General features: G+C 39.5%; 1 protein-coding gene across 1 annotated transcript in view; it reads right to left on the bottom strand.

Annotated features, from left to right (window-relative positions):
- The window catches only part of Armc4 (armadillo repeat containing 4), a 154,095-nt gene that overhangs the window by 25,297 nt on the left and 102,306 nt on the right, over positions 1–26,492 (bottom strand). Inside the window, exons 18-19 of the mRNA XM_035441473.1 lie at positions 12,837–13,025; positions 10,809–11,030 (exon numbers count right to left, since the gene is read on the bottom strand). Of these exons, the coding sequence (XP_035297364.1) occupies positions 10,809–11,030; positions 12,837–13,025 (411 nt within the window). The remainder of the gene's footprint in view (positions 1–10,808; positions 11,031–12,836; positions 13,026–26,492) is intronic.

The raw sequence follows: 26,492 nt of genomic DNA, 5'->3' as shown, positions 1-26,492 counted from the left end.
GGAAGTACCCAACACGGACCCCAGCCTGCAAGGTCCTGGCAGGGAGAGGTGAGGGCTTCATATGGATATCAGCCATTAAGTATTTGGTGGTCAAAGGAAAGCACCAAATTCCCTCATTAATTAAGCCTAACACTCTAATGTTTTTGAATTATTCACTTGGACTTCAAGTTCTTCCTTAAAATATAAATAGACTTGCAACTGTTTGCTCTGTGGTTATTTCCCTTTGTGTAGTGGAAACCTTACTTTTTATTGGTGAATTCTTTCCTGTTCTATCCCAGGCTCTAACTGAAAGGAGGATGAAGACTGCTTGCCAAGTTTGTCTCTTGGTGACATTAGGACCCAAAAGCTTTCTCCAAGTTGTGATTCTTCTGGAAGTGAAAGGGGCACTACTAGTGTTTATCTTTTCTCCTGTCCACACTGTTAGTGGGTATTGTTATAAAGGACACATGGGTCTGTGTCTTTCTCCATATTGAGCGAAACACATCTTGTCAACACAGAGACCCCTGTTGCTCCACACAACCCACCAGATAAATCACATCTAAGACAAGACAGGTCTGTGAGAGGAACCTCGGTGCGTCTGGGCCCCTTACTGACTATTGTTTCCTCGGCACTGAGAGTATCCCATACCAGGTAAGGAAGTCAAACAAGCTACAGGGTTTACAGACCCTGCCTCAAGGTTAGGAAAGCAACTGCTAAAAGGAGTTCATCACCTTAGATGTAGCTGCCTCAGGAGTCACTGCAAAACACTCAATTGGTTCACCAACTTAGACTTGGTAGAATCCTTTTTTTTTTTTTTTTTTGGTTTCAGTGCACTATTGGGGGTGAATAGACTTTTTTCTCAGCTCCCCAGGAAAATCACACCACACTCAGGCCTGTCTAGGCTGCCTTATTCTCATGCAGTGATAGGGCATCAATCTCCTGGGGGAATCTACTTCATTCCCTCTCACACAGTCCTTAGACAAATCGAGGATCTATTTTCTGAAAACACAGTAGAAAACACTGTATCCCTGCTGTGATGTAGAACGTTTAGGTGGATTCTCAGAACTCTAGCATATAATTCTCATTGTGGTCTTGAAGTTCCCTGTGTAACTGGGCCTGTCTATTCTCTTAGTCACTTATTCAGCCTCAAATACTACCAGTAGAGAGATAGTGTTAGGGTGTGGTTACGAGGCTCCATGGTGGAGCACAATGATGGGACACTGCATTTTCTGCATCCCCAAAACACTTGTGCACTCCATCCTTCAGGAAGGAATCTGCGTGTAACCACCAGACATGATCTGTTTGAGTAAAATTTTCCACACATGTGCGCGCCCACACACACACACACATACACACACACACACATACACACACTCTCCTCTCTCTCTCTCTCTCTCTCTCTCTCTCTCTCTCTCTCTCTCTCTCTCTCTTTCCCACATAGCCAGGTACTAGTTGCTTTGGAAGCTGAGGTAAGATGATTGCAAGTTTGAGGTTAGCTTTGGCAAACAGAGCAAGATTCTTTTAAAAAGTAAATAAAGGAAGGAAAGAAGGAAGGAAGGAAGGAAGGAAGGAAGGAAGGAAGGAAGGAAGGAAGAAAGGAAGGAAGGAAGGAAGGAAGGAAGGAAGGAAAGAAGGAAGGACAACGAGTTGTAAGAGGACTGTTCTGCTCATCACATAAGCAAAAACTGAAGAACTGAAACTTTAAGCTATTTTTTTTTGTTGTTGTTCAGACAGTAATTAGGAAGCCAGAGTAAAATTTTTCTGATAAGTATTTTTATGGAGAACCTCAATGACCGAAATTAACGCAAAGTTCAGTTTTATCCGTATTGCCAGATAGTTATCATCATCAAGATACACATTTGGTTAGCTGTCAGCTCTGGATGTCATTCCTTAGCAGTCATATACCTTGCCTTTTGAGTCAGGATCTCTCACTAGAACCTGAGTCTCACACAGTTGCCTAGGTTGGCTAGTCAGTAAGATGCAGGTTTTTCCCTGGTGCCACCTCCCCAGTACTGGAATTGCAAGCACGCGTTACCATGCCCAGGATATTTTTTCATGGGCATCCTGGATTTAACTTGTTTGTGCAGCCAACATGTTACTGACAGAACTCTCAGGCTGATAAGTGGTTAATCTTGACAACAAACAGTAATGTGTACTTTCCTCTAGTTTCAGTAAAGTTGTAGCCAGAATCTTGGACTATAGTGAAGTAGAACTTCTCCATCACAAAGCACCCAGCCGCATTCTATCCCCTGAAGGATTGATTAGTCTGTTTAACAGGAAACTGAAGAGCACATAAAACTGTCTAATAAAAATCTCTTTAGGGACCAGAGATGTAGTTCAGTGGAAGATTGCTTGACTAACTCGTTCAAGGTCCTGGGTTACTGACATCTAGAAAGATGGATGGACAGAAGGAAGGAAGGAAGGAAAGAGAAGAGTAAATAAAGCCACGGGTCATGTTTAGACACATTAACATAAAGTGGTTGTCCCCAAAGTAATTATCTATAGTGATGTCTTAAGATTTAAGCAATAATGAAAGGGAAAATTAATTAATTAAAATTCTGAAAAAGTAATACTATTTATCTAAGTTCTAATTGGAGCTCTCATTTGGCATAAAAAGATGGAGTAAAAAAACACTTAAAATAATTACTAAAACTAATTATGCATTTACTTCTTGACCACAGCCCTGCTTCTGGGTACATGCTCAATATCAGTTGGTCATCATATCCACCAAAGGCATGCCCACAGTGTTTCTGGAAGCACCCTTATTTACTCCCAGTCTTGAGGTATGGGCAGGAGTCTACAGAAGTTACCCCATAGCAAGTTTCTCAGAATGCTGAATACCTGCTGTGAGAAATTGTAAACAGTGAGTGTAGTTATACTTAAGGTAACACATTATATATTCTCTAGAATAAACTAGAGAATGGTATCTAAGATAAATTTAAAAGCCATCTGGAACAAATTATAAAACAGTGCAATTGTTTAGAAAATAGGTCATAATCATTCATTATGACATTCAAAGTGTCAGAATAAAATGGAAACAACCTACCAACGTTCAGCTCTGTGCATGAAAATTCCAAGGGTTAGAAAGAGACCACCTGAACCACTGATAAGGGATACTGGATAAGCCGTACCAGCAATCTATCCAAACACATCATTTGAATATGATTGTAGTGGGTGCTGTAGTGTGGTACCCAGAAAAGCAGAGGAAAGAGCAGCTGGTTGGCAGAAAAGTGGTTTCTGCATACATTTGTTCTCACTGAGAGGTAGCCTGAGAGCTTGTCATTGAAAATTAAAGTTTTAAAAGAGCAGTACTTATTTAAGAAGATTAATAGTCTAATTGTGGACTAGCTCATCAAATTCTAGCCCATTACAACACATTGGTGTTTCTGTGAGATATGTAGAAATATGTTGGTAATGCCAAGAAAAGATGTTTCCTTTACTGAGTCAAGGACTCAGCTAACAGGCAGTTGTGGGTGATCGAATGAAATATTTAAGGAGCTCTTAGAAAAGTCAGTGATCACACATTCTTCTTTTAAACTAGGATCTTTTAAAAATAATTTTTAGTATAATAGATCTGGTAAGGATATGGAAATGAATTTAGTGGCGCACATACAAGTTAACTTTCATATGTATCAAGTCTGCTTTGCAGGAAGAACTGACATATGTGAATTTGGATGTCTGATAGCCAACCATGGAAGGACATGTAGTATGACACATTACCTTGTCTACAGTTGTGTTAAGTGACAGCTTCTCTTGAGTCTAGTGACTCCTCTGAAGACCCCATGAAAATGCAGAAGATTTCAATCCAACAGGTGGGCAGGTTCAAGATTGTACACATCTAAAAAGCATCCAGGTGAGGTTGCTGCATGGTGTCTAGGACACCATGGTGAAAAACAGAGAAGTGGCAACATTTCTCTGCATTCCTTGGCAATCTGAGCAATCATCAGAGGCCAATGCAAAGAGAAACTAGGTCAGTTGTCTACCAGTCACAGTGACCTTATCTGCTTATCCTAAACGTAAATTGTGTTTTCCTGTTCACAGAATAGCAGGTCAGGAGGTTGTAGAAGACCATCAAATACTATTACATACATCCCCTTTTAGATCCTTTCAAAGGGAATAATGTGAATTGGATTGACAAGGGCTGTAACATCCATTTCAGAACCTATGTGTTCCTACTTTCAAAGCTTGTAACTTTGAAGATAGCATTTTAAGTAGCTTCTTATTTATTTACATTTGATAAGGAGCAAATAAAATAGTCTAAAATGGCTGTACACTCAAGGACAGTGAGAAGCCAAGTTCTCCTAATTTCTGCCTATCCTATGTCCATATGAAGAAACTGTCCATGTGTATGTCCATGATGTCACACTCTGGAATGTCCCAAATGCACAATTGATCCTTACTGCATGAATTCAGCTTTTTATTCATCAGATTTACCACTGTCTTGGCTCCTCTAATTGCTTCCTTTGAAGGCCAGTTTCTCTTTCCCTGTGGTCAGCATGGTGGCGTGACTTATGGAGAGGCTAGACTAGCTCTCTTGACACTGAAATCCCTGTGGGTTAGTGAGTAACCTACATGCATTTTTTTTTTTTTTTTTTTTTTTAGCAATCTCCATATTGCTTCAAGGCAAGTAAGGCTGTGGACCACACGATGGGAAACACTGACTTATTGAGCCGCAGAATACAACTTATACGTAATTGTGGACAGTGTTCCACTTATAATAGGAATATTATGTGTTTTCTCAATCCTAACAAGTTACATGGCTTTACAAATGGATGCTGTTACTTGTGATATGCTATGAGAGACTGAGGGTGGTTTTAATACCAGGTTTTACAGTTTGAAGTTAAGATTTTCAATTGTATTTCTTTGATTTGATTAAGAATTTTCCTTTTTTGTAATATACAATTTATGTATTTGTGGTAGCTGATGGTATAGGCCCTTGGTGAGAGGTGTTTGTAGAAATTAAAAAACAGTAACAACACTTCTCCGCACCTCCTAGAACTTTCTCCAAAACTGATCAAATAGTCATACACAAAGCAATTCTCAACAGATATAAGAAAATTGCAATGACAGCCTTCATCCTAGCTAAGCAGCACAGATTAAAGCTGGATATCCGGAGACAGAAGAGGGATGTATACCCTGTTTGAGGTCAGCCTGATCTATATAGAGCCCCAAGCCAGGTCTATATAGAGACTTCATCTATAAACAAACAAAAAGGGGTGGAAAGTGACACTGAACATCAACCTCTGACCTCTAATGTGTATCCATGGGCTAGAAGACCCTCACAAACATGTGCACATGCATATAGCTCTCTCTCCCCCCACCTTTCTCTCTCTCTCTCTCTCTCTCTCTCTCTCTCTCTCTCTCTCTCACACACAGTACTCTTAACACTTGCAAATACATGGATGAACATGAAAATAATTAAGCTAAGTAGAAGTCAAATAAATAAAACAAACGCCAAGGACATGCTGTCTGGACCCAGGAGGCAAGAGAGTCAGATCACTAAGGGGTACCGTGTGTGTGTGTGTGTGTGTGTGTGTGTGTGTGTGTGTGTGTGTGTGTTGTGTGTACGTGTGCAATTGTGTGCACAAGTGTGAATACACTTATTAGGGTGCACTTTAAACATACAGGTTCCTCTGGCAATTATCCTTCAATCATGCTATAAAGATCTCTTAAAGTTAAAAAAGTGAAATAAAAACATCTGATGCAAACACAGTATTAAGTGTGAATCAAAGTAATCCAAGAGAAAATACAAATTAAACACATTATAAAATACAAAGAAAACACATTATCAGAGAAAAGTTTCTATGTGGCCTGTATGTACTGAACCTGTCATTCCTATATTAGTGAACAATGTTGATGTTTGGGAATATCTGAAATACAGGGAGATGGCTCAAAATGATAGTGCTTAATTAAGAGTTTTGATGGGTAGAAAGCATACTTAGAGTAAACATTAAGCACACGGGCTCCGAGGATCCCTACAGGAGCCCTGTCTCTAAAGCCCTTCCCCTTGACTCACAAAAAGGGGTGTTGCTTTTCTTTTCCCCATGCTAGGCTTCCAAACTATAGGGCAGATTCTGGATCCTTTCTGCTCGTCCTCTGTCCACTACATGATTGGATTGGAGGGGTGGCCAAGACAACCCATTTGGCTCTGCCCAAGATGAATTGCTCCTGACTTCTCCTGCAACATGTAACATATTTTTTTTTACTATATTTTCTGCATTTTTTTTCAATTTCCTGCTTTTCCCAAAGTTACAACCATATAGCTGTTTTTGCTTGCCTGGTACAAACATTTATGGAAAACAAACGCAATATCACCATGGGAGAGAGACTTAGTGCTTTCCATAGATTCTCATTGCCTTCAACTTGATCACTTTTTTCTGCCTTAGTGAAGGGATAGTGTTGCTCATTTCTCCTGCAGTTTTCTATTCATCTCAAGATGAAACTGCACCAGTTAGGAAGTAGCTATGATGTATCTGACTACTCTTCAAGTGTTCAACAGATGTCTGCATCCTCAGTTACAAGGCTTTGCAATGATAAAAGCCCCCAAATCACAGAGGGTCTGGCTTCCCATCCCATTGTATTTAGGGCAGGGAGTGATTTGTAGGTTGAAAAGAGGTCCTAACTGGGGAAGACTCAGACACAGGATTATTTTTCAGCATAACTGAATTAGGAAGTCCTTGTTGGCCTTTTTTGTTTTATTTCAAACCTAAAACCATCTGAAACCCATTCTTCCTTTGGTCCTAGAACTCCTGGGTAACCAGTTAGTTTTTCAAGTTTTCTTTGACAGCTCTTCTTCTTAGTTTACACGTCCCCAAGGTAAAAAACGAAAACATTTTCCATGCTTCTCTAAACTGTGTGTTAAAAATGTTGAGCCTACCCTTATTCATGACCCTGTGCCTCCCTGAAGCATCACACTGTCCTGGTCTCTAACTTACGCCATCCGGTAAAGACACTGCCAGTCAGTCACCCACTGAGTGCAGCACAGGTGTCTGGTCTGCACTGAGAGGTACTGCAAGGCACATGTGAAATCCTGAAAATTTGCTTCAAAAAGAAGCAATGTAATATGTTATAATGATTATACATTTAAAACTATTTTGAGTAAAGTGGATTAAAATTCATTGCTAAAACCAACGTTACCTACTTTAGTTTTTTAAACTGTGATTTAGAAAAATTACTATTGCATACATGGGTCACTTGACATTTCTGTTTTTGATTGGTTTTGGCTTTTTGAGATGGGAGGTGTCTCATTTTGTAGCCCAGGTTGGCCTCAAATCATTCCTCTGCCTCAGCTTCCTGAGTCTTGGGACTAAAGGCATGTACCATCGTGTTTGCCTTGGTATTCCATGTCTACTAGATAATCCTGCTTTCATACAACATTCATACTGAACACATGAAGGAGCCAACTCTCCTCTATGCCCCTGGAATTGCACTTCACATGCCTGCTGCAGACCATCAGTCAGTGTGAGGAAGAAGCATGGCACAATGGCAGCTAATGAACTTGAGAAAACTGCTGGTCACAGGAACTGACCCTGCTTTGAATTAGTTATGACTGGGATGACAGGATAACTCTGGTGATTGTGATAGAACTTGTTGATATTTGCTCTGTGGCAGCTACAGCAGGAATGCTTGTCAGGCTGAGGAGTCATACTGTCAGGCTTTTGGCTGGAGCAGGGCTGCATCAATCACAACAAAAACAGTAAAGAAGGGGGCTTGGTGGGTAGGCTAGTTCACATCATTTGCCTAGCATGGATCAGGTCCTGCTTTGTTACCCAGCCCTATCAAACAAAACCAAACCAAACCAGGAAAACAGCTGGGAATTTATCATAAGAGTGAATGAAGCTTAAGTGAGTTTAATATATATATATATATATACATATATATGTATATATATTATCATTTTATATATCAAAATATTTTATATCTATCTATATATATATTGTTGATATATATATTGATATATATTCAACAAAAGCAAAAACAAAATAATCCCAGTGCTGTGTGTTTAATGTGACATAGTTACTTCATGGGCCTAACTACACCTAACTACACAGCAACATTTTCTAGCCTTAATTGTCTATTGGAATCTTCTTTATTAACATGAGGTCTGAATTCACTTCCTTTACTCCCATGTCAAAGTAGCTCCTAAACTGTTTATTCTAGAAGCTCCCATGGAGCCACACCTATGGGCTTTAAAGGCAAGCAGAGTGGGGGGACTACATCCATCTCCTGAGGTTCCCATGTGGTCTGGTGCCCTGGGTTGGGTGGGAAAGAAGAAAGGCCAACTTAGTTGCACAGGCTACATCTTGTTGATACCTCCCACGGTAAGGCCAGCCTTCTATCACCTCATGTATGTATTTATTTGTGTGTTTAATTTGTGTATTTGGTGTCCATATAAGTTTTTATGGGTATGTACACATGTACATCTGGGGTCAGGTGTTTTCTTGTTGACCTCCACCTTGGTTTTTGAGACAGGGTCTCTCCCTGAACCTAGAGCTCACCGACTTGACTAGGCTACCTGACCAATGAGCTGATGCAAGGCTCTGCCAATTTATGCCTCCTCAGCCCTGGAGCTATAGACTTGTACCAGCACATCCAGCTTCCATGGCTGCTGTGGATTGGATTCAGGTCCTAATACTTACATAGCAGGTACTTTACCAACTGAGCCATCTCCTCAGACATTCTGCTACTATTTAAGAGGAACTTATTGTCTTCCCCCAACCCTGTTCTCTTCAGTTACCCTTTGGTAAAAATGACAGGTAGTTAGGAGTGCAAATACAAGACTTCTAGAAAGGTCCCCTATGAGTCCCTCAGGAAAGGCTCCAAGCCCATTGAGCCCAGCATATGTCTTCACTGTCTCTTTCATGTCTGGTCTTCGTCACTTTCTGTCTTCTGTTGCTAACACACCTGCAGTGTATGGGTGACTGAACCCAGGGTCAGGACATATGCTTAAACCATCAGATCACTGACTGTCTTGATCTATTGTCTTGAGTCAGAAGAAATCTTTGAGACTTGAATCTGTGCATGCCATTATGCCAATAAGCCACAACACATACACTTTACAAAACCTGGATATTTTCTGAGTTATAACCCCTACAATCTGACAAGGCTACTTACTTTTATAGCTTGAGCTTTTAAACCTTGCAGATTTAAAACATCACAGGCAGTTCAGGCTTTGTTCGGTTGCAGAACACATGACTTAAAAATCAGGCATCTCTTCTTTCAAAGTGTGAATGCGGTCACATAAAAAGGGACAGCACTTATGTCACCCTGTGGCAACTTGAAGTTAGCGTACTGATTCCTTTTTGTGATCTCCTTTAAAAACATGGCAGCTCAAAAGTTACTTTTTGTGCCAGATTTTTAAATTTTTGCTTGAAGAAGCACATACATCTAACTTATGTGCCATAAAACATATTTATAATGGAAAGATTGGCACATTTAAATGTAAATTGGGTTTAATGTTGGAAACATTACCATCTCATTTTTTAACCATAGGAAGTTTGAAGGATAAGTTAAAATATTTGACTGAAAATTACCAGTTGGTATTTTAAAAGCATCATTCTTCATGAGATGTCTTGTACCTACATATCTAGATCTGACTAGAGACAACTAACTAGAGATTTCTCACTCTTGTCAAAATATCATCTTTATATTTCAAATGTAAGTGCATCTGGTTGTCAGAGGCTCAGAACTAATGTGGCAAACAATAGAATTATATTACACAAGGGGCAAGTTACAAAAAGAGTATTTTTATTGGTTTTTCCTGATATAGGTGAGTACACTCTAAGGGATTTTTATGTGTTTTATTATTTGCTTTTGGGGGGGTGGTTGTTCTGGTTTTGGGGACAGAGTCTTGCCACTTAGCCCAGAATGACCCCCAAATTATGATCCTCTTGCCTTAGCCTCCTCTTGAGTGCTGGGTTTAGACGTGTGTCACACACCTGAATGATTTTGTATTGATCACCATCAAAATGTCCTAGGTGGTTCAAAAATGTAGGTACACTTCAAGTCTGTGTGAGAAGTCTCTCATAAACATATGTTAGCTAAAAGTATGAAAAATCAGCTGTAGAATCAAAACTAAACAATTTTTGGATTGATCCTTTGTTAGGATGTCAAAGCTGTAGAGCTGTGGTCTAGAATTGTTCCAGCCACTTCTCTTGGTGTTCATCGATGGAAATGGATGTATCTGTCATTTATCATTTATGTGCTAATAAAAAAAACTTTGTATCACAGAGAATCAGAAGGCTAATCAATGTTCATGGGCTATACATTTTTTAATCTGATTCAAATTCAGGAATGATTCTTTTACTAAGACCCCACACAGGCTCTGATTAAGGAAATTCCATCTCTATCCATCTTTAATACAAACTATGACAAGCAGGCCTCAGATGTAGCTGTGACCTAACAAACAGTTTTGTGTACCCAAACATCCCTTTTAGTAAAAGGTTGTATATGGGGATGGCATATGCATAGGCAGGCTCTTCTCTTCGTGTGTGTGTGTGTGTGTGTGTGTGTGTGTGTGTGTGTGTGTGTGTGTGTGATGTTTCATTGAGGCCTATGAAATGAAAAGTCAACATTTCAGCTAGATTGGCTCTTCATTGAGTGCCCAGGATCCACCTGTCTGTACCCTCCAACTCCCCCAAGTACCATACCTGGTCTTTACATGGCTTCCGGGGATACAAACTCAGGGCTTCAGGCCTGAGCAGCTCACAGCAAGCACTACCCACTGAGCATACCTCCCCAGCTCCCTTTCAGCAGAACAATGTTCCTTATGTGTCTTTCCAGTATACATTTACAAGCTTGCACTAGAGCACAAACTTCCAACAGCGTACCTTCACAGCGCCATTCTCGTGCATGGTGATGCAGTTATCAGCGTCTTCTGAGAGCTGGTACAAGGCTTGAGCTGTAGCTCGATGCACGTTGGTGTCATTTGATTTTAGGTAACGCACCAATGGAGCCACCGCTTTGTGCTCACCGAAGGCCACTCTGTTTCTTCCCCACATACAGCAGCGTGAGATAGCTTCGGCCAGGTGGCGCCTCAGCTTGTCATTATTCTGCACAAGGCATAGAAATGAGTGTGCACCACAGTGATTCTGGGAGGCTGGGTTCATACCTATTGCCCACTGAGATGCCAGGGAGTCGGCAGAAGCCCTCAGTGGCTGTTTAGGAAGTACCTTGAAGGAACTAGAATTTGGGTTTTCTTTAAAAAAAAAATTGGTAAAGGGTATCATGATGCAGCTCTGAATGACCTTGAATTCATTATGTAGACCAGGCTGGTCTCTAACTCAGCCTGCCTCTGCCTCATGAATGGTGGGATTAAAGAGCCTGGCCTTACTTCTATGAGCTGAATGTAAACTGTGCTATCAAAGATGAGACAGATGTCTAGCATTGGTCATTTGTTCCAGGAAGTGTGATTGCCCATAACAAAACCTAACAAATCAGGGCCAGGGAGATGACCAGTAGGTAAATGGTCTTGCCACTAAGACTGATGACCTGAGTTCCATCCTGGACCCTCATGGTGGAAGTTGCCATATGACCTCCATGTGTGCATCATGACACACACACACACACACACACACACACACACACACACACACACACACACACAGACGGATATATAAAATGTAAAAAAAAAAAACCTTATAAATTATTGTTACTTATTAAGAAAAATATTTCTAGAATATTGGATATTCTTCAAGAATTAATTCATTTGATGTGACAACCTATGTTTATTTCCCATTGCACTTTTTTTGCATGTGTATGTGTGCGGCACACATGCATGTTTGCATGTGTATAGGTACACATGTGTGACTGGGAGACAGGTACACCTGCAGGCCAGAGGTTGATTATGGGTGTTGCCTTTGATCACTTTCAACTCTATAAACTTGAGCTGGGGTCTTGCTTATTCAGATATTCTAGCTAGCCACTTTGCCCTGTGGATCCCTACTCTCTGCTTCCTATGCTCTAGGATTACAGACAGGCCAATATATACACTTGACATGTATTTGGGTGCTGCAGCTCTGAAATCTATTCTTCCTACTTGAGTGGCAAGTGATTTTACCTGTAAAGACCCCAACTCCCACCTTAATTTCTGAATGGGAGAAGACAGAACAGCACATAGGGTGGTATCCATTGTGCTTTCTGCCACCCTTTCTGTATTTTTCCTTATGTAAACCAGACTTTTGCTTAGAATTACCTCATATAGGAACAGCATAACTGAGTGTGATGTGGTTTCCCATTGTCTTGTTCTCTTGACGCAGAGCTTGTTACCCTCTGGGTCTGACAGATCCTCTTAGAAATTCTGGTGTCCTATGGTGACTATTCTGCCAGTGTTTGCATTTCTGTTTCGTACTGCTGCTGCCAACTGCTACTCCAGCTCTGCCCAGATACCTCTGGGCATGGTGAAGTCATCGTCTCAAGGCACTGCTCTAGCTGTCATGGTTTTAAATAAATAGTATAGTACTGCTGAAGCTTTTTAGCTCAGGACTGTCACAGTCCAGGCTTCTAAGCTAGAGCGGAACAACTCAACTTCTAATGTTGGAATGAACAGCTACCTTAAGAATAATGACAGTGGCAGGGAAGATGACAGTTAGCACTAACCAACAGCACTTATATTTGCCACAGCTTTGCTTGCCAACAAATAAAAAGCCTTTATTTAACAAAGGCCTTGCATATTAATATTCTGTTTATAAAATATATCTGAGTCCATCAGTCTTGGGGAATCTTGATGAGTTGAAGACAATCTCACACTTTATAAGCAATGGGCATGAAGCTTGAATTCAGATCTCTGGACTTCATGTTCCTTGCTTTTTAGTCTACCATGATTTGAGAGTACCCCATGAAAACAAGGCATTACTTACTGTGTTGGCAAGTTTGGACAACAGAGGAACAACTCCATGGTCTGTAATGACAGCTAAGTTTTCCTGGTCTTTTGCTATGTTGGTGATGGCAGCGCAGACACTTGCCAGGACTTCTTTATTATCTGACTTCAATAAATTGACAACAAGTTCCAAACCACCAACAAAGGAACGAACCATTTCTCCAGCATCCTGAGCAAAAGAGAAATACCTTCTTTTAGACTAGTTTACGAAAGGTAGAAATTAATGATAAGGCTGTTAGGTATATTTTAAGATAAAAGAAAAATTGATCATATTTCTGTATTTTCAAATTCTATGTAGATATGTGTATGTTTATGTATGTAATAATGAATATTACACAACAGGTATATACGATTGGCTTGACTATTTACCATAGGAGCTATTGAGAAGGTAACAAAATAAATTGGTTTTTAATATCTGCAGGCAGTTATTTAGTCACTGCAAACATTGAAGTAGACAATAGTGAACCACTGCTCTTTGGAGGAAACACAGAGTTAGGTTCTGACCAGCTCTGGGAACAATATTTTTGCCAACTGATCAATATATAGCATTATTGTTATGTTTCAGTTTGAGCACCCCTTATTTTATATGCAGTCACATTTATTTATTTACTTACTTATTTATTTGGGGGTATGCTTGCCACAGCACACTAGTGGTCAGAGGACAGTTGCAGGATTCGGTTCTCTATTTCCAGAGGATCTGACTTAGGGGTCAGACTTCCTTGCAGTGCCTTTACCAGCTGAGTCATCATGCTGGTATGTATATATATTTTTCAACTATTAACATTAACATCATGGCCAACAGCACTATAACTTATGTATAGAAGCTTGTCAAACACATATTTACTCTGAAAAGTACATCAAAGCCTTCTTGTGCTTAAGAACCATAGGCAATACTTCAGAGTACAATGCCTGGGGACCGTTTAACAGTGGAATAGTGAACACAAAGCACAAAAATATGAAAAATGTGGCTCCACATGGACTCCCAAATGGCCCCAAGTTTCCAGTATGAGCTGAAACAAAAATGCTGAGTGACCTGTGTGACCTGTTCAGCTTCAGCCAAGAGCACACATCCAAAGATCTGAACTCTGTATCTTTCTGCACGTCTCCAAGAATGACTGTGAAAAGGCCTCAAGAGTGAGCTGGGGTTACAAAGAGGCTTCTATCAAGAATCTGTGAATGAGGCATGTTGATACATACACTGTGTGGCCATTGTGTTGGGCACATCTGGTGGGGAAATCAAATGTGCGCTGAGCAACGACATGGTTCCTGGCAGGCATAGTGGTGCAAGCCTGTAATGACAGCATGGGGCCAAGGCAGGAGGATTGTGAATCTGATGAAAGGCTGGACTGCAGGACCCTGCCTCCACAAGGGGGTGGGGCAATAGGAAAGGGAAGGGAAATACAGTGAATAGCACACCAAGGGACAGGTGGATAGGGTGGAGACATGCTAGGGACTGATGTAAATAGTGGGGTTTAACGTCTTTTGGAGACACCTTACGGAACTGTATGTAAATCAGCTAGCCCGACTAAGCCTTATAACGATCCTGCACAGTAGGTATAATTATTTCAAGTTTGGATCTTTAAAACTGATTTAAAAATTTAGAACTGGTTTATAGATGTTGAACCTTATAAACTAGATTATATCCTGAATAAAGACAAGATGCCATATGAGCTTTATCAATTGTCAATTTGATTTCCACATCCCCACACCTGATGCAGGAGAAAAATCCAAGCTCCAAAACATGGTTACTAAAGCATTCTTTGTAGCCCGATCTTCATCCCTAGCCTTGACCTCATCACTTCTAATATCTGAAACAAGCACTAGTCCACTGGCTTCTGCTGAGAACTGGGGTTAAGCAGCTCCTAAAACACTTGAGTCAAAGAACAGAGCACTACAGGTAGTGAATGGCTTCTTTGTTTCTCTTTTACCTTGAACTTTAAATTCTCGGTGGGCAGATGGTCCATTATTCACTAGCCATGCCAGTGTCTAGCAGTTTGTGCTTGTTCAAATCATGGTCTTTCCCATTGCAAGCCTGTAGGGGGCACAGGTGTCTTTGTGCTCCCAGACATGCCCTAGGAGAACCTGGAATGTGTAGCACACGCAGTTGTGCCTTCAAAGGATGCTTTGATCCAAAATACAGAAGGCTGGAGAGGATGTGCTTTCTGGCCTGGTGACCTTTGTACTATCTATATGGCAGGAGATTTTCCAGCACCCAATTCTCCCTCAGACCTTTATCATAAATTTCTTTTCCTCAGTCAGTTTCTAGAACCTACCTTTACAGACTTTACAAAGTTTCAACGTAGTAACATCTGATCTGTATTTACCTTACTTTGTTCCTCAGAGAGACTTACTTCTGCTCTGTTGTGCTCATGGGTTTGAGTTGATAATCACCAGGATAATCTCCACCAAATTGTGATGTGTTTAAATGTGCCTAAAATAAACTACTCGGAGCCAGACTTCCAAAGTTTGACCCAACACTGGCTACTGAGTTGCGTTGAGCTGAACTGCCTTCTTGCCTCCCAGGACTCTGCTAGCTATGAAGGTCTCAGAGACCCCCACATGAGCCCACATGCATAATAAACCAAACTAATCTCCTAGTGGAAGGTGAAACCGGGACAGAAAGTCAGATCTACCCAAGCACAAAGGCCAAGCAAGAGTCAGCAGGCAATGCAGCCTTCTCCCATTGCCATGGGAATAGACAGGATCAATATGGGGACCTAGAACTCAATGCCAAATGTAAGTACCATTTCTGATAGTTGGAGCATGCTTCTAATGTGCCCATAAAATCATTTTTGAGTTGTCCCACTTGCATAAATTCTATAGTAAAGGTTTTATTGTAATACAAAAGAAACCATATTTACAACTATGGTCTACACTGTCACTTCATTAAAATTTTGAGCATTAAGATGCTATCAAACCTGTAAATTATATTAAAAATTCAATAACTACCAAATATTCAACACCATCCTATTCCGCTGTTCTCTCAAAAAACAAAACAAAACAAAAAACTAGCAAATCTCACTTCTCTTAAAAATGAGCAACATAAAGTTGGGAAATGGCTCAATGGCTCACTCAGTTTGCAAATATTGAGTTAGGATGCTGGGTTCCCAGACCCACATAAAAGACAGGAGGCCCCACCCTATAACCCTAGTATTGTGAGGGCAGAATCACATGATCCCAGAGCAGCTGACTAACTAGATTAGTAGACAGTAGAATTAGTATAGGTTCCATGTGAGATTCTTCCTCCATAAATACAATTGTAGGACAACTGAGAAAGACACATGACATCAACTTCAGGCCTCCCACACACATGCATACATATACCCATGTACTCACATGTATGCACATGCATACACACTACCTACAGATATAAATGAAAAAAAGATCAATAGGAAAAAACTGAAATCATTTTCAGTAAGAGTTAAGAATAACAAAGCCATATGGAATGAGGAAAAAAATTATGTGTTTGCAGACAATAAGCTTACACAGAAGCCAGACTTGCAAAACAAACTGTAAGTGTAATGTAACATTGTTATTTACTTACTGTTATTAGTAATGTTTTGACAACATTGGGGATAGAACACAGGACCTTTGCATTTTATCACTGAGCTACACCCTAGACTCTAGTCATATTATTAAAGGAACTGAATGAAAATCATAAAAACCATAAAAGAAAATTAGATTCACAACAGTTCTTATATCCTGTGATTATCAAGCAAAATGAGTTTTAAATAGAAATGAAAGATCTAAAATTAGGAAGGAAAGACTCATTTTGGAAACCAGACTGATCCAGTAGGAAAACAAAAAGGAATAAAGACTTTATTCTCTAAGTAGAGGATGTGACTGCAAAATAACACAAAAACTGCAGAAGAATGTGCAGAGAGGACAGCACACACAAGAGTCTCAAAGAAAAAAGCAAAGCAGTAGAAAAGGAATTTAAACTAGAAATTGAGAGAATTGTCTCCTAAAGTAAGTAAAACCCAAGAATATATTGAAATAAAATACTTGAGACAACTTATTCAGAATGAGCTACATATAAAGACACATCTTTGTCTAGATGATGGACTTAAATTAAAAAATAAAAATCCTGAGTTAGCAGTAGAAGACTTGCCTGGTTGTATGTAAAGCTCTGCTTTCAATCTACAGCAACATCATACACAGAGGCACAGACAGACAGACATACGACACATAGAGATGTAAACACATACTTACACACTCACACACATACACACACACAAGTCTTTAATCATCCAGAACAAAGCAATAAAGTATTATTATTAGACTGTTGATGAAGGAGAGTGGATAACACAGCTGAGACAATCAAATGGGTTCTAACAGTCAAGCTGCTTTCCAAAGCATAAAATGCTGTAAATGTGAAGCTTCCTAGAGGCCTTGGGAGGAGTCTACTATGAGAACACATGTCAAATGTAAAGAAAGACAAGGCAGACGTTGACAAATGGACTGGATTAGTTTTACATTGTGTTTTTATGCACTGGTAGGCATGTTAACTGTGCACAATAACACATAAGAGTGATGTAATAAAACATGCGTATAGCGCAGACCCATCAAGTCCAGCCTCTCTCTATTCACACACACACACGACTCTTCAAAACTAACTGGACTTGTTCTTTCTATGTTTGAGTTGACATTTTCTGTCATCTGTATATAAGAGAATATTGGATATTTCTGTTACTGGCTTACTTCTTGATACAACGTCTTTCAGGTTCATTCATTCTGGTGCAAATGACAAGCTTCATTCTTCTTTATGACTAAATAATATTCCATTGTGTGTAAATACCACCTATCCATCTGTTAATGGACACTCATATCAGTGTCATATCTTAGCTAATAGAATGATACTGTAATAAATGGGCATATACAGGCATGTGTTTGGTATCCTGACTATATTTCCTCTGGATATAAATGTAAGCCCAGAGTTAGATTTATGAATTGTATAGGGGTTCTGAATTTTTTGTTTTGAGGCACCTTCATGCAAGATTATATCTCCTTTCCATCAAAGAACACACACACACACACACACACACACACACACACACACACACACACACACACACACACCATTCAAAAGTCATTTACCCTAGCTACCCACACAGCACTGGGAGAGGAGCCTCTATAATCCGAGGGTGACTCTAGACTGGCCCAAGCCTGTCAAGATGTCCAGGACACTCACCCATTATTTGTTTAAGGGTCCAAGCATCACCAGTGAGCTATGAGATGATGTCAGTTGAGTCTCTTGGAAAGTTTTTTCCTACTACTTACATAGGTATTATTATAACTGACCACACCAAGAAAGGCAGAATAAAAAGAGGGCGGGGGAGTCTGGTCCTTATGCTGATGTGGAGCTGCTGAGTCTGATGACCCTAAAAAAATCCCATACATGATTTGACATTTGCAGCAGAAGTGTCTGCAGCCTGGCGCTCATTATGTTGCAGTGATTTTTCTTGCATCTCTCTTTCTAAGACCAGAGATACCCAGATAAGTAGGGCAAAACATGTCTAATCCTAGTATTTGGGTGGCAAAGGATAAGGAGCCTGAGAATAAGGCCAGAATGAGTGATATAGTGAGACCCTGTTTTGGGAAGAATTAAAAAAAAATCAAACAAAGAGAAAAGGGAACAGAGAATCCATTCATTTTTGCAGAGTCTTCCTTGGGAAATAGGTTTCTGTCAATCACTCAGCTGACATTCAATAAATGTTTGATGGATTTTCTTTTAAAGATTGAGAGAAGTACAACTTCCAAATACTTCAGCACTGGACTGGAGATGAGGCTCAGTGGTAGAGCTCTTGTCTAGCATGTGCAAAGGGCCAAAGTTCAATCTCAAGTGCTGCCAAAAAATAATAATTCAACGGGTATCTAGAGGGCTAGATAATTGATGGATACATAGATGCCCATAGTCACAAACATCACAAAGAAAGACTGTGAATCTCTAGGCTGGAGTTTAAATTGGTAAATTCAGGCTAAGGAGTCCAATTGGGAATCAGCCATATTCCTCTGAAGCCAGCCTCCTGGACCTACCAGCTTCCCAGTTCTGCATCAGCTGGGGCGCTGGGGTTGTATTGGCAAAAATGACAAAATGATCACATCTGTCTCTGATCCAAGAACTTCCTAAGGTGGATGGTATGAGACACAGGGAGCCAAAGTCTCAGCTGAGACACATGCCCTGGCCCACCCAGGTCTTAGGCAATTTGCAGACCCCAGGACAATAAAATGTCAGCCTTGAGTTCCCCTGACTCCTGAAGACTTGATTATTTGTATTGAAGGTGAGACTTCTTTCTTCTCTTTTCAGATTTAAAGATTTTAAACATGTGACCTCTTGCCTCATGAAGTCTCTCTGGAAGGGGAGACAGTATATTTGAGGGTGGAAAAGACAGTAACTCTGCCAAAGCTGTCTTGCACTAATGCTGAAGGGCTGGGCAAAGCCACTGCATTTTCCACCTTCTCACATATCCTAGGAACTGCTCCACGCCAGTTTCACCACGGTGCAGTCCTGTTCTGCACGACTCAGACACACTCATCTGTAATGGGAAAACCCTTAGTAATAAGGATAATAAAAACAATGACTGCCTAATTGTTTGCGGTTTACAAAGGATTTCCATGCACACGTATTTCCTTTGATTCTGACAAATCAAAGGAGAATGAGGAAGAGAATACAACAAATAGCCTAAGGGGGCTTAGCATGGATGGGGTTCAAAATTCATGAGGAATAGGCAGCAACAAATCTGCTTAGATGCAAAAACCCAGTATGTTTTTCACTCTACCCTAAGCACTCATGACTGTACTCATTACTTTAACTCTGGCTTAAGACACACAGAAGACCCCTCACAGTTTAGGGGATTCTTAACTTCAAAGGATGTGGAGTTCTTTGGCCAAACAAAAGCAGCTAGTGGCAGACACAAGGGAAATCACCTCAAGATACTGTTAGAGGTGGAGCTGTCAAAGAAGTAGGAAAGGTGTCAAGTCCAGATTAAACAAGATCCAACAGAATCCACAAATGAGATGAAAATGTAAAGATAGCAAAATACTGACATTTTGTTAGAATTTAGCCAGTAGGAAATTATTAAGCTCTTATTTACTGGTGAATGCATAGAGCAGAAAGCTTCACGCTTCTGTAGAGGGCTTCACGCACGGGTATGAGAATCTTTCTCTTACCTCCAGCAAAAGGAGCAGGCAGTTTTCCGCAGATGTGACATACCCGTTATATGATTTTAAAGCACTCACAAGGCCAGGAGAATATGACTTAAGACAAAAATTTTGAATCAGGCAAGCTATAAAAAGAGGTTGTATGGTGTGTAACATAGTATTTGAAAATTATTTTAAAATAGCACATTGCATATAAAACTTCCAAAACCCCTCCATTCGAATTTGAATAGCATGCCAGAGAATCCAAAACTCAGCAGGCACATCTCACCCTAAAAGTGTAGTCGGTGACTTAAACCTTTTAAAAATCTCTGTAGAACCCATGTGTACCGGAGAACAGAGCATTATTTGTAGAGGGCTGTCACAATAAGACCCTTGTTCTATCCCAGTGGTTAACAAATCCCCCAGCCTAAAAGAATTACTCTTAAATTCAAATTTCCTTACACTTTCAAATGCAGGTTTTCAGAAAACCAGAGTGTCATCTACCATCCTTTCCCTCATGAACTGAAGGCAGTGGGAATTAAATTCAGGAGAAGATATGAGGCAAGCTTTATAATCCAGATTTACTGTGAAGGGAGTTTTAATCTGTCTCTCAAGAAAAATAGTGTAAATTAATAGTTGTAATTGTCCCCTAACTCCTTAACCTAATTCAGGACAATCTGCTTAAACATTACAGAAAGTAGTTTTGTTTATTTCTTTTCCCACTGAAGGGTGTTCTGTGCTGACTCTCCTTTGGGTGAATATTGCATTAATGAGGAGGTCTAAACTGTGAGGTGCTGTTGTATACCAGACACTTTCAGAGTTAATGACACAACATTCTCCACCAGTGATGTATTGGAAAGGTACTAAACAAACGCACATCTTAAAATATATGTGTCTTATAAACTCAATGTACATATATTTACATGTAGTTTATATATGCACGTTTGTGTATATTTTAATGTTACTGTATATTTAAAACTTCAAACCACCCGCATATTTCATAACACAGATTTAGAAAGCAAAGTGAATTCCTGTTTAAGTTCACATGCTTCTAAACAGTGAGTTGCATGAACCAGGCTAAGAACACTACAAATGACAATTACAGAAGAAAGAATTGCCTCCATGAAATACAGAACCCCCAAAAGGGAGCCTTCATCTTACAGAGAGTTGTCCAAGCTTTGCCTCTTGTGTCACACTTTTTACAAGTATGTGGTCCACATACCCATTTGCCACAAAAAGAGTCTATTAAACACATGACTCGTGTAAGACACATCAAACCTTCATCTGTGTGGATGCTTTCCCAATGTATGAAGCCAGCTGTCCCATCTCCTTTGTATTTGTGTCTCTTTAAACAATTCCCATATTAAATGGTTTTCGTAGGTCTCCTTTCCCAATTATCAAAGTTCCTCTTAAAACACACCCAGAGTTTTACATGGATTCCCAGATGTGGCCCAGCCAGAAGAGCAGGCTGGGACTCTTATCTTCTGCAATCTAGATGTGGGACTTCTGCTGTGGACTGAGTAACTGTATGAGCAATTCCAGCAGTCAGGTTGCTGTGTTTGTGTTTCATTTTGAAGCCAGCTGAAATCCCTCTTTGCCTTTCATGAATTACCACATATTCACAACACTCTTATCTTGCACTTAAGGGATTTTAACCACCCTTTATGGTATTAATTAAGTTGAATAGTTTCCACATAATTGATACAAGCTTTTAGATGTAGATTTCACCTTGTTGAGTTTATTTTTGTATAGAACTTAGAAAAACTAAGGGAGGTGTCTGAATCTTTTAATGTAAGCAATGTATTCAATGATTCTTGTTTTAGCAAATTCCTTGGAGAGGCAAAAATATAGTTGCCATTTCTTTTTTTTAACAAAACAAAACAATGATTCTCAAGCTTTATGGCATATTAGCATCACTCTGGGAACTGTTAAAATTTCCTCAGCCCAATGTTATTTGGGTTCTAACATGCATCTAAAACTTGATCGCCAATGTGACAGTAGTTAAGAGTACAGTTAGGGATGATTATGTCATGAGGGCAGAGCTCCACAGAACGGGATTAAGTCCTATTAGAAAGGCCTTGCCCTTCTGAATGTTGCCATGTGCACCTCTCGGAAACAGAGAGCAACCCTTTCCAGATATGGTGTCAGTGCCTTGACCTTGACTGCCCTGAACCATAGAAAACAAATATTTATTGTTTTGATTTCTGTCAGGCAAAGTTCAGCAGCAGAAATAGACTAAGATACCCAAGTTGTATCCAAAGCCAATTTGATCACAATGTATGGGCATGGGAGGTTTATGCATACTGGGTTGACCATTTGGAATACCTTTTAGGTCCATCTTCACTAACCACATGACATTGAGCAAGCTACTTCTCTCTAAACTATAATGTCTTCATCTGTGAAGTTGAAGATTGTTAAGGGGTGTATGTGTGTGTGTGTAAAAGAGAAAGGGAGAATGAGGAAGAGAATACAACAAGGTACTTAATATATGATTATAGGTGTTGAGTTATTTTGGTGTTATTTTTAGAGTATGTTTGTTACCAATAGCTTGCATGATCAAAATAACTAATAAAAAACTTGAAACTAACTTAATTGTATCTATTAACTCTTATAAATGTTTTCAAAGCAACAATGCAAATGGCAACATGCCTTTATTACATATTCAGAGCTGGTTTAAAACCTGAAGAGGAACTTACAAACACACACCTCTAAGTGTTATTAGTCAATAATTTTATGTATGTTTACACAATGGAGGCCATTTTTATTCATATAATCCTTGTTGAATCAAAGATCTCAGGAATATCTGATACTATGTTTTGTATTGTGAGATTCAAAACTAACTATTCCTCAGTCCCAGTTGTGTACAAAATCATCTGGAGTGATTTAAAAACTCAAGTGTCTAGCTCTCAATCTCATTGATAAAGATATATTATTTTTAAATCTGTGAAAGTTATTTTACTGTGTACCAAGAATAATGAATCATCTCTCTGGATAATTAGCAAAGTTACTGTTACTACTTCCAATGTTGCAACACCAGTGTCAAAATAATGAACTCAGTTGCCTCTGTTTAGCTGAAAAACAAATACATAAGACACACACCTGGAACACTACCATAAAGCCTTCTGAATAAAGCCACATCAAGATCACCAACAAAAAAAAGTGAACAAAGGCTGGCCAATGAAAACATTATGTTGTGCCATTAAATAAAAATTAGAAAAATCATGTTTTTTTCCCAAAAAATAACTTTCTCAAACTTAATGGAAGGATTGTAACAAGGAGCCCTTACTCAAGAACTTTCAGCAAGAATAGTTGATTTTTGCAGCATTCTAAATTGTCCTGCTTCAAGCTCCTGTACTGGACCCTCAGCATCCTTTCAACCATGTTGTCAAGGGAAACATGCAGCCTAGCAACCACAGAAGGACAGAAGAGACCTTGAGATCTATTCTAAGAGATGGACGATGACTTGACCCAGAAGGAAGCTGGCAAAATACACAGAAGCAAACAAGAACCTGGAGAAAATACTAGAAAGGTCTTGGAAATGAGACATTCATAAATGGCTTGGCAAGGTTCCAGCACCATCCCAGAGAGAGGAAGATACCACACAAACCTCCATTTTCATCTTAGCTGATCCTGAGGCCGTATGCAGACAGAAGTGAAATGTAATGCTGAGTGTGTGACATAGTGTGCCACAGTGGCTGTTGTCAAAGGGTATGAGATACAAATGTGCAAGGCCACTGAGAAGGAGCTCTACAAATAAATTAATGAATTAGTGTATCATATATAGGCCAGCCAGAGACCTGAGGGACCACACATTGTCACAGAACTAGTAAAATGAGACTCTCTCTCTCTCTCTCTCTCTCTCTCTCTCTCTCTCTCTCTCTCACACACACACACACACACACACACACTCTCTCTCTCTCTCTCTCTCACACACACACACACACACACACACTCACACTCACATACAGGCAGAAAGGACAACAAAAATCTCTAAAAAGAGATGAATTTGATTTTCAGAGTCTTCAAATCATTTATTTAAAGTGTTTTCAGTCAAAATTATGAGACATCTAGAACTCCCTAACATCTCAAACTCCCTAACACTGTGATCCTTTAATACAGTTCCTCATGGTGTGGGGACCCCAACTATAAAATTATTTCATTGCTACTTCATAGCAGTAATTTTGCTACTGCTGTGAATTTTAATGTAAATATCTGATATGTGATCCCAAAAGGGTCATGACCTACATGATCTAAATAAAGTAGAGAGCATACCCCAAGGAAAACAGCAGTTAGGAGAATCTGACTCTAAGGAAGCCTGTAAAATGTGAGACCTACTATAGAAAGACCTTAAATCAACTCAATTTTTCTAAAGAAAACCTTACCCAAACAATTAAAGTTTGACAATTCTCCAAGGAAGGAGAGAGTATCAATAAAAAAGATTTAAATTTTAAGGGAGAATTTAAAACTCTCAGTTTTTAATAACTGAAATTATTTAGTGGTGAAAATTTAATAATTGAAAGAAAAAGGAAAGGCTTAACTGAGCAAGAAGAAGAGGCACTCAATAAACAGATTGTCAGATCTAAAGAGCCAGAGAAAAGGAACAAAGAGGATTGGGCAGAATTTCAGAGACCTGGTATACTATCAAGTACTTCAGCATTTACATGTGACAGTTCTAGAAACAAAAGGGCAGATGGAATGTTTGAAATATAATTCTCAAGCATATCTAAGTTATGTTAAAACCTTTCATCTATGCATCCAAGTAAATCAACAAATGTCATGTAAGATAGACTCAAGGAGATCTAAATTTAAACACATCATAGGCCAACTGTGGCAAGACAAAGAACCTTGAAAGATGCAGAACACAATGAACCCTCCCTTGGAAACATCATTAATATTAAGGCTCAGTTGTTACCAGGAAATATGGACAAACCATCAAGAGGGTAGACTAGGAAGATACAAGATCACATGAAACAGTAAATACCTGCACAGAGTGGTTAAACAAGTCTGTCGGAGCTCTGGAAACTAGTTCGGAAATCTACAGCAAACAAGCAATTGACAAACCAATAGAAAGCTTCTTTCAAAATATACCCCCTTGCTCTACCATTTCCCTGGTGTAGCATGTGCCATCAGGAGACCACAGTCCAATTCCTAGGAAGCTGCAAGGGGCAGCATGGAAATAGTTTTCAACATTCTGGCTGTAGGCTGTCTAAGGGATTTCTCCCTCATTTGACTCAGAGCTCTAGCAGAGCACTGTGGCCAAGCCAGAATCTCAGAAGGTAGAGGCCACAAAGGAGATAAGGGATGCATGGAAATTTTCTGGGACCTCAGTTTCACAGATGTCTCATGGTAAGACTATATAGGCAAATGGAGACAATAAAACATGCATGACTACAAGAAGAAGTTGGAAATAGGCTCTTCAGAAAATTCAGACATTTAAAAACAGTTAATTATATGTGATAAATATATGTACAGTGGTTTGGATCAAATGTATGTCCACAGAAGACCCAAAAAGCTTGACATTTTCACTCTGGGCAATCCCAGGTTTCTACTAGTTGGTAATGTAGTACATATTGTCCAATTCAGTCTATAAATACTTTTAGGGGTTCCTGTCTTGCAAATATTCAATTAAAAATATATGACAATATACAAAGAAATAGGAAGGCATAAACCAGCCAAAAGAACACAATAAATGTCTAGAAATCAATTCTAAAGAAATAAATGCATCAGACTAGGCCAAGGTTTTCAAACTCAAGTATACCTAAAGTAAAAATAACTAGAGGAAAACTGTTAGAAAATGTCAGCAAGGAAATAAAAGTTCTTCCTATGAAAGGAACCAAACAGAAATTCTGAACCAAAAATATGATGTCTGAATGGAAAAATTCACTAGAGGAGTGTAACATAAGCTTAACAGACCGAGTGGAAGAATCAGGACATATAGACACACTTTGATTTATAATGTCTGAACTTCCAAGAGTCTCACTCCAGCTTCTCGTGGGCATACATAGTTTGTCATTTCCATTTGCCCTGGGATGCCTGTGAAACATGGTCCCTGTGATTTCTGTGTTCTTCCCATTTTGACTCTGTGACTTCTGCCACCAGAGACCCTGATTTGGCTATGGAGCCCCATTGTAGCTCACTTGAAAAAACTGTGTCCTAGAAAAAAATAATGAATGTAGGAAAGTGACACTATCTGAAGAATTCTTAGCTGAAATATTCCAAATATGAGATAAAATATACAAACATCAAAGTCAAAGAAGCATTAACAAGACATAGAATACTCAAACTGTTCCAAGATAAAGAGTTTCCAAATGTGGCAAGGGAAAGAAAATCAGTGAGTTACATAAAAGTGACCTCAATATGAATGTCTTTACAGAAGCCCCCAGTAAAATGACAAGGGTGATACATTTAACACAATAAAGGGTAAACCTGTCAGCCAAAACTTCTATATATGGCAAATAGTCCCACAAAAGGCCAAAATTTAATATTACAAAAACAA

Source organism: Cricetulus griseus, chromosome 3 (assembly GCF_003668045.3).
Source record: "Cricetulus griseus strain 17A/GY chromosome 3, alternate assembly CriGri-PICRH-1.0, whole genome shotgun sequence".
Lineage (NCBI taxonomy): Eukaryota > Metazoa > Chordata > Mammalia > Rodentia > Cricetidae > Cricetulus > Cricetulus griseus.
The sequence above is the reverse complement of the archived record's forward strand: the minus strand, read 5'-3'. Positions and strand labels throughout refer to the sequence as shown.